This window comes from Parasteatoda tepidariorum, chromosome 8 (assembly GCF_043381705.1).
Source record: "Parasteatoda tepidariorum isolate YZ-2023 chromosome 8, CAS_Ptep_4.0, whole genome shotgun sequence".
Lineage (NCBI taxonomy): Eukaryota > Metazoa > Arthropoda > Arachnida > Araneae > Theridiidae > Parasteatoda > Parasteatoda tepidariorum.
Genome location: NC_092211.1, coordinates 88,755,984 through 88,765,585, shown reverse-complemented (window position 1 = coordinate 88,765,585; position 9,602 = coordinate 88,755,984). Strand labels below are relative to the sequence as shown.

General features: G+C 29.3%; 1 protein-coding gene across 1 annotated transcript in view; it reads right to left on the bottom strand.

Moving 5' to 3' along the window:
• LOC107445213 (cytochrome c oxidase subunit 4 isoform 1, mitochondrial) overlaps positions 1-9,580 on the bottom strand; it is a 12,743-nt gene extending 3,163 nt beyond the window's left edge. The window contains exons 1-2 of the mRNA XM_016059560.3: positions 9,443-9,580; positions 5,186-5,468 (exon numbers count right to left, since the gene is read on the bottom strand). Coding sequence (XP_015915046.1) covers positions 5,186-5,456 — 271 coding nt within the window. The 5' untranslated portion in view covers positions 5,457-5,468; positions 9,443-9,580. The remainder of the gene's footprint in view (positions 1-5,185; positions 5,469-9,442) is intronic.
• Positions 9,581-9,602: the final 22 nt, after the last annotated feature.

The window sequence follows — 9,602 nt, the reverse complement described above, 5'->3', positions numbered from 1 at the left end:
ATGTAGGACCACCTTTAGCCCTCAAAACTGCTAGCACCCTCCGTGGCATTGATTCCACAAGGTGCTGAAAGGTAGTCTGAGGTATCTGGTACCAAGCGCTCACCGACTGGTCCTGCAATTCCCTCACATTGGGAGGGGGTAGCGCGGCAGCACGAATTTGGTTTTCCAAGTAGGACCACAAATGCTCTATTGGATTAAGGTCAGGTGAATTTGGGGGCCAAGGCATGACTTGAAAGTCACTGGAATGTTCCTCGAACCAATCCATGACGATTCGATCCTTATGACATGGTGCATTATCCTGTTGGTAAACACCATCCCCCGCAGGAAAAACTGTTGCCATGAATGGATGAACCTGGTCTGCAACTATGTTCAAGTAGCTTATAGACGTCAGGGATTTTTCTATAAGGATTATGGGTCCTAATGTGCCCCATGAAAACATTGTTCCTGGGCGAAAAACTATGAAAACCTGGTCTAGCCCATTGTTATGGATGGAGGGTGGTCATAATGTAATGGCTTTTCGGTGTATATATATATACACACAGTGAAACCCCGATTTTACGTTTTCTGTCTGTCTAGATGTTAAAAACGCATGAAAACATATAATCGGGGTGTGGGAAAAATCCAAGCGTATTTTTCAAAAATTGGCACTTATGAGACAAACTATAGACAAAATGTGTAATCTTTACTCATTTTCGGCTTAGATAAAATTTTAACACTATACCTCGTAATACTCCCCATTGTTTGCGAATTGGCCTTTTTTGTTTACATTCACTAATAAATATTGTTTCACAATTTCTGATCAAGAGTTTCAAAGCATAAAAAGTTGTGAGTATATCCTCCAGTATTTACTAATCTTCATCATTTTTATTACTATCATTGGGAGCAAGTATTAAATCAGATATTGAAGGTGTTGCAGTCGTGTCACCTACTTCGGAAGATCTTCCAAAGGTCAGATGTTCCCTTTAAATAGCGAGAAGTCTGCTTCATTACATTAATTTAAAATGCATTTTAGTCGACATTATGTAATGCTGAAGAAATGGAATTCAGGACTTCTAGAATATTTATTTTTGCTTTAGTAGTAACTGGAATTAAGAAAATGAAATGATTACCTAAATAGTTGTTTAGTGTAAGGTTCTTAAAAAGATTTAATTGTTCAACGATTTAAAGATTGAAATTTGCTGGAAAAATTTCCACCCGCAAATTTTACAACTTAAGCTCCCATGCTTCCTTTTACCACTTTCCTTATGTTTCGCCTATGTCCTGACACTTCTGATTGTGACTCAAGGTGAAATCCCCCTTTATAGACAAAAGGAAAATAAGATAGAATCGAAAAAATATTAGAACATCTTTACATAGCTATTAAACATGTCTCTCCTTTTTTTTAAAAAAAAAATTGATCAGTTAGAAAGGCATATAAATATGAAATCCAGGATAACTTAAGATTATGGCTATCGGCAATTATTTTCCCAGGCCAGCAAAAATGATGCAGAAAGCAGGATATTATACAAAGTGTTTGACGTACAATGTAAAACCCACGCTCCACTGTGTATGTACATATATATACACAACAGAAGTAAAAGATTACTAACATAAAAATACTATTATTTCTCCTCTAATGTTCAACAATACTTTTATGGAAAACGAAACAAAGATATTATGTTACACAAGAGGTTCACATCCTTTTTGAGTGAAGGGCCACATGCACAGGAGATTGACCAACGATGGGCTGCATACCAAAGTATTTAGACAAACATGTTGACAGCAATTGTAGGTAGTAATTGTTATATAAATATCATTGTTTCAGGCACTAATTCTTTTTATCAGTTAACCTTGTAAAATGTTAGCATAAAATTAAATACTTTTAAATGTTAAAATTAGAAACTGCAAAACTGATTACTTAGAAAATAAAACAGAATCAGAATTAATTTATCAGAATTCAGATAAATTGAAATCATTAAAAACAATGGGAAAATTTATGCTCTTTTTATCACATTACATGATAAAAAGAGCAAAATTCTAACATTAAAAAATTTGCTCAAAAAATTAAATTTTTAAAAATAAATAAATATTTTAATTATTAAAATAAATGCAAATTAAATACTTTGATTTAAAGAAAGTTTATATAGGGTCAAAAATGATTAGAATTAAAACAGAACCCTTTCAGCTCAAAATAAGTTTCAACATTTAGTACTCCAACTTTAAAATATTTATTTTAAATAAATTATAAGAGGCAGTGGCTGAGAGAGGAAAGAAAAAGAAAGAAAGAAAACATTCATTTTGAAGGAACTATTTTCCTTAATAATAAAAAACTAATACGATACTTTTTTTAACATATAACTCTATTTACAATTAATATACATATATTAACAATTAATTAAAATTTACATTACTTTATGATACTTATCTTGATTACACTTTTTTACTGTTAAGATTTAATGACATACAAATCATTTCCCAGTATTTGATCATAAATGATATAAAATGGTCCGTGTTTTTAGAAAATGGATTAAAAAATTTCTTAATGGTTATCCTTCAATTTGCAAAATTTTCGAACATAGTGATAGTTATATTTACTTGATCATGTGTTAACTTTTTCTAGCGATTAAATGAAAATTTAATGATTTTGTTTAAACACTGCTCTGTAGACTGCTTCTGTTTAAACACTGCTCATGAACATGCCAAATTCATTTTGAAAAACAGTCTTTCGACAGAAGCTGTTGTTGTGGGCAATATTAAACTTTGGGAAAATAACTTAATCAGTTTGGGAATTTGTCCCAAATGGTGCTCTTTCTTTCCAGCTTTTTAAATCGCTTGAATACGAATTGCTATGGGTGGTTTTTAAATTGCGTGAATAAAAAACGCTAAGCGCGGTTTTTAAATTGGAATACGAATCGAGATGTGTGATTTTTAAGACGCGTGAATATGATCACTATATGTGATTTTTAAGTCATGAGAATATGAATCGCGGTGCATGATTTTTGAATTGTGAAAAGAATTACAATATATTATTTTTAAACGCCAAAATACGAATCGCGATTTGTGTTTTTAAATCTAGTGAATACCAATCGTGATGGATGATTTTTAAATCTTGTTAATGTTAATACGAATTATGATGTGCGACTCTTAAATTGCAAGTAGAATTAACGGCAAAAAAAGAAGAAAAAAGAGCTAGAATTTTTTTTATATGCATATTAAAATCGGCACAGAGCACATAATTATTTATTATTTTAATGCGCGATTCAAAACTTACGTGCCGTGAAACTACAGTAATAAAATAAAAATAACAAGATTTTTTAAATTGCGTGGAAAAGCGTAGTATTAACTATTAAAATCCTTTTATATTTAGGATGAAATCAGCATAAGTAAAGCACGTCAAAAAGTGAAATATTTAAGACTTTCAAAACCTTGTAGAAATGTGTAGCAATAATTGCCAAAATATCGATTCCTAAATAATTTGATTTGCGATAAAATCGGCACAAATACACCACGTCAAAAAATGGTTAGCTAAATGAGCGATTCGTTACTCGCGATCCATAATAATATTGTGCTAAAAACATCGAAATTTTAAAAGCCACGCGGAAATACGTAGCAATAACTGCCGTAGCAATAACTGCATCCCTATGTAACACTTTACTACTAATTTTACTATTTTAAGCTTTGTTCTACATAGAATGTCTAAATATAAATGGCATATAGGGTAACAATTATTAGCTATCTGAAATAAAAATAAAACTTTTCAAAAACACTTAGCTGCAAAATTTAAAAAACAACTGCAGATATCTGTATTAAGTTTATGCCAAATTCAATATGCCTAAAATAAATGAAGACAAATAGTAAAATTTTGCTGACAGAGTGAAATGGAAGTGCTGCGTTGAGAGAGTGAAGTGTTGGTCAGATTGATATGAAAAAATTTATATAGATTGATAAAAAGTCATTTTTGAAAACCCCAAGTTGTGCGGTAAAAATTGCAAAGACAAAGTAAATTCATATAAACCTTGAAATGCCAGGAAACATTTCAGATAGCTAATAATTGTTCTTATTCTTATTTCAGATACCTAATTATTTTGTCACAGGTTCTTAATATAGCATGCTAGATTATATTTTCGATAATATAGATCTTTTAGTTTATTTTTCTTCAAAAAATTTAAATTCCATGGCATTTCTCCTGATTTTTCAAAGGATGTCCGTAAACTAGTTTTTATTTAATAGATGGCTCACTTGACTTCCCATTACTAATTCACTAAATAAAGTATTAAAAAAATATTATTAGTTTTTTCTGTTGTTTCAGGTTGCTCGCAAAGAATTACAGATAGAAAGTTTTGGCGCAAACAAAGATCATGAACTATTTTCATCTTTTCTTAGATATTAGTATCAGACAGTCACATTGGAGAATAGAAATTTTGAGTATACATCACTATTTGTGACATAAATAGGAAATTATGCAGTAGTTAGGAACTTTTCCTTCTTATTGCGAATTAAATCAGAAAAGTAGCAAATGACTGTCATTGAATTACAATTCTGGTAACATTAAATTCTAGCTGCATTAGAATTTTATAAGCACAGGTTCATGCATTTACTATATGTACACAAATTTTTTAGCCAGCTAGAAGAGCCAAATTTTTACTTATCATAATAAAGCATTTTAGATCTGATGCTTCAAAAATGTATTGATTACAATAAGGTTTCATTGAAAACAAATTAAGAGAAATTGGAGTGCATAACAATCCATTTTTAATTTGGGAAATTATTTCATTAAAATGTCACAATTGGATACATTTTAGAGTTCATAATGCTGTAGCAACTGTAAAAGGATGATTTTGAAGCTACAATATTACATAAGCAAATTACTAGGCATTATAATTGTTGTTTCAGTTCTCCCCATAACTAGACATTTTAATAGTAGATGTACTTAACAAGTTCTTTTTTTTTTCTTCTATTCTCCCCCACCTTATCAAATAAGAATAGAAATTATGAGTGTGAACGTTTAAAAAAATTTAAACAGCAAAATTTTACAAAATTTTCTTATATTTGAAATGTTTTTAAAATTCAGCAGATTTTATTATTTTTCAGGAGTTGGGGAGATATTTTTCAAATTTGACAGTCTTCTGATTTTTTCCCTAAAGATTTCTAACTAAATAGAATTCACACTTAATAGAAATTTTCATAAGAAGGGATAATTTCTTACGTGCTTTTTTCTCTTCAAGAGTCAATTTCTTCCAATCTTCTTTTTCTTTTTCCCTCAATGCTTTTGATTCGGGAGTATTTTCCCTAAAACGTATAGCAGGCATGGGATAATCCACTCTATCAATGTAAGTGTAAGAACCATTCATTCCAAATCCCACAATATCCCTGTCACCAATTCTTGATTTTCCATGAAATGCTGCAAGAGATTGCACAGAATTGGGAACATTCCTCATTAAACGCCTGCTCAGGATGTTAGCAAGGGTAAACCCCATATCAAAGACTATCTGGAATAGCAAAGAAATAATTAGTACACATTTCAAGCATAATATTCAATTACTAATGCTGAAACAAAATTTAGACACATTAGTAGTCATTAAAGAAGCACATAAATAGAAATGTGAAAATATTTTTAAAATTATGCGACAAGGCTGTGGCAATTTATTAAAATTGTGAAATATTTTCTGTTATGATAAAATTTGACGCTAACATAGCCATTTGTTTATTTATTAGTTTGAATTTCTTAAGTTAATGAGTGGAACCTTAAATTTAATTTTATAAATTGTTACAAACTAGTTCAATAAGTTTTGACTTTTCTTATTTTTGAAACATATGTTAGTTTATTCTTTATAACAAAACAAAAAATAACAACAAAAAAAAACAATAATAATAATATTTACAATAAACGCTTTAAACAAAAATAAACACCTATAGTTTTTTTCCCCTGTCTCAGTAAAATTTTTTTTGAATATTGCAGTTTTAAATGTTACAACTAAGTTATCATATAAAATCTATTAGTCAGATCACACTGATTATTTAAGTAAAGTCCAAAAACTAAACATTCTTTCAAAAAATGTCCCTGTCTTACAAAAATTTAGCCCTATTAGGATACAGCTCTTTCTCAGTCTACTGAATTGGATAAGCAGGGTAAATTTGCTAAAAGAGGAATCTTAGAATTGCAATCGATGGAGAGTTGCATAAGATTTATCAGACAGGGACATTCCAGGGCTAAAGAGAATAGAAGGGCTGGTTCACTCCTTTGAAGTATCTCTTGCCGCGCCGATCCTCTGACGTCACTCTAGTGACGTCACTTTGGCGCAAAGCTCGCACTTTTACTTCAAGAACGGAGCGTTTGGCCTTACTAGCTCTAACTAATATTGGATCATTTCTTTTTGCGAGATATTCTAAGACATTTGTTATTTTCTATAATGACTTTCCTCAGTTTTTGCAGTGAATTTACAAGAATTTAAAACTATTATCGAAATGCCAGTTTGCGCGATTGCAACTTGCAAAAATTCTGATATAAAAACAAAAGGAAAAAGTATAATTTTTCGCGTGTTCCCTAAAGTAAATGAACAACTATGTAAAGAATGGATTCCGAAATGACACAGTTAATATAAAACCGCAATACGTTTATTCTGTCGTAAAGAACTTTTATAAAAATTCATTATCTAAATAGAAACCGCCTCGCTACTTCATAAAGAAAGGCAGGTGAAAAGAATTAAAAAATAGATAAAGTCAAAGAAAATTAAAATGTAAGTAAAAAGTATAAATAAAATATATAGTATATAGTTGAAATTCTCCTAATTTCATAACATATTTTTTAATGTAGTTATTCTAAATATTTATGATTTTTTTTAAAAATTATATTCTCTTCAATTTAAATATCTATATATTATATCATCGTAAATTTAAATGTCTATAAACAATTGTAAAATTTCTAATGTCATTATGAACCTAAATTATTATTTTGTTTCAGTAATTAGCGTTTAAGGTTGATGTTTCCTAATGATTAAGTATGAACAAATTGCTATTAACGACATATTTTAAAATCAGGGATTCTAAATTTAACTTAACTTATCTTTATAAAAGAATATGTAGATAAAAAAAGTGTCGATATATGCCTTCATTTTTCTTAATAGTTAAAGTTAAAACTGAACTTTTTAAAATAAAGTATTTATCGTGTCATTTTCACCAACTAGCAAAACATTTTTATAAGTTTAAAATGGTATTTTTTTAATATAATAACCAAGAAAGTTTTTTTTGAACTATGTTTATGAACGGAAATAATGTGTTAATTACGTAAAGTTTGAAGGCTAATAACCAGAAAAAGTCTAACTTATTTTTACAAGAGAAAGATGCAGAGTTATCATATCTTTGCTTGCGATCTCCGAGATCTGTAGACACAGTGACGTCATGAGGAGTGAAATCGTAGCTTCAGCTCTAAGAGCGGAGTGAACTAGCCCTTGTATTCTCTTTAGCCCTGGGGACATTCAGTGATTATGTGTATAATTATCTGCAGTGTTTCCCAACCTTACACAATATACATAAATAACGAAAATAATATTTTTTAAACAACTTCATAAACCATTTTTCTAGTAACATAAAAACTAATTTCAAATTTAAATAGTCATTTCTTCACAGAGAATTGAAGTTCTACAAATGTTACAGTTGATCCTTTTTCCACTGAATCTGTTAATGGTCTGTATTTTGTACAACACTTGATAGAACAAAACTATCTTTTTTGTTCTCAGTGAGAGGATAAACATTTTTAAACAAATGCATCATTAAGATCTTCCAGAGAAAATCTTTTTGCAAGTTGCTTTTGATACTTTAGATGAGGAAGGTGCTTTGCTTTATAATTGAATTTTACAATTAATGAAATACATAAATAAAACTAAACCTACAATAATATTAGGGATGCAACAATTCAGCCTATCTGCTGAACACAGTAGAAGTAGAGCATTAAATATGCCAAAACCCATAAGAGGGTGCACAATACTCCATCATAAAAAATAGAAGAGGGAAATACAAAAATGGCACACCAAAACTTTCATGGGCAAAATTGAACAAAACTTTATCTTTCTGTGTTTATAACAGAAAGAGAAAATGAAAATAATTCTGAGCTAGATTGATGTATTAATTTGGTTTTAATTATTTGAATAATCAATTAATAATCAAATTTCAACTCAGATTTAACATTCATTCATATTTAACAATTATTCTCACAGAATTACTGAGGTATGCACAACCTAAGGTCTGCAGACCTGTTTGCTTATTACAAATTTTTAATATTATTAAAAAAATATAAAGGAAAGCATTTTTATGAACAAAAATGTAAAAATTAAAAGTCTTTTTTCTTCAGCCTCGAAAAAAAATCAATGTATTAGAAATTCTCTTCATCCTGCTCTTTTATTTACTTAAGATACAGCAAGCTTGAACCATTCAGAATAACTATTTCATTTTTCAAGTTATAATTATATTTATGAGTTCTATACTTGCAGGAAAATGTAATTTCTTACAACTTTTACACTTCACTATGTGCTTCATACATGCTACTTTTAATTAGAATTTAAGTAAATTTTACATTTTTTATTTTTTGTGTCCCACTATCAAACAAACGTTGTGCATTCCTTATAACATGATTTTATTATTAATGATACATCTTATTTTAAAGTATGGCTAATCTGCTTGAAATGTTTTATACAATGAAAAAGAGACGAGCTTCTTAAAATAAATCATGCGTTGTAGTAGTTCAAATATATGGTAGTCCTTTTAGCAATGTTTGTGCAAAATTTTAATATAGTAGTCCAATAGGATTATAAAGAGAAAAAAAATTTTTTTTAGTTTAACAGAGACCAATCATATAAAAAAACTACATTGTGTGTTATTTTAAGAGTGATCTAGTTTTTTTTAAGGCATATTTATGTAACAACATTGATTTTGTATCCTCTGTCTTTTTTAAGGCTTTTTCAAATTAATTACAGTTTTTAAGTAGGAAGATAATTACAAATTAATTCCTTCGTAAAAATGGGAGAAAAAAAGTTAGCATTCAATAGGGTGTCCCTTAAATTCGGCATAATAAATTTGAGGTTTACTGTGTATGGGATGTGTCATTCTTTTATTATTATTTCTTTTATCGTGATTTTGTATTAAGAGAAAATGAGAAAATTTCACTTTTAAGTTATTTTCTCTTTCATGAAAGATCATAAAAATTTTCCAAAATAAGAGGAGCTCCCTATCGTAAGCTTATTCCGAAAAAAAAATTTTTTTTACGCTTAAAACTTAGCTACATTTAACTAACTAACATCAAAAGCACGGGATTAAACCATATGCTTTTATTGAAGATAGCTTCTTCTAATATTAAAACTTTCCAGTTCAACGCTAAGTTTTCACAAAATGTTTAATATCGGATGTTAAATCGAAACCATATACTCATTATAGATGAAAAAGAGATATGAAATTAGCAAAGGGTTCTTACATAAATGCGCCACAATATAATCACAAATTCAAATTGTAAAACTAATCTTATTTAGATTATTTACGTAGTTTGTTTACTTTTGCGAAGTTCCCGTGTTTGCGATGATGGTTACGTTTTGCTTCATTGCTTTGCTTATAGCTTGCATGAAAAACAATTAGAC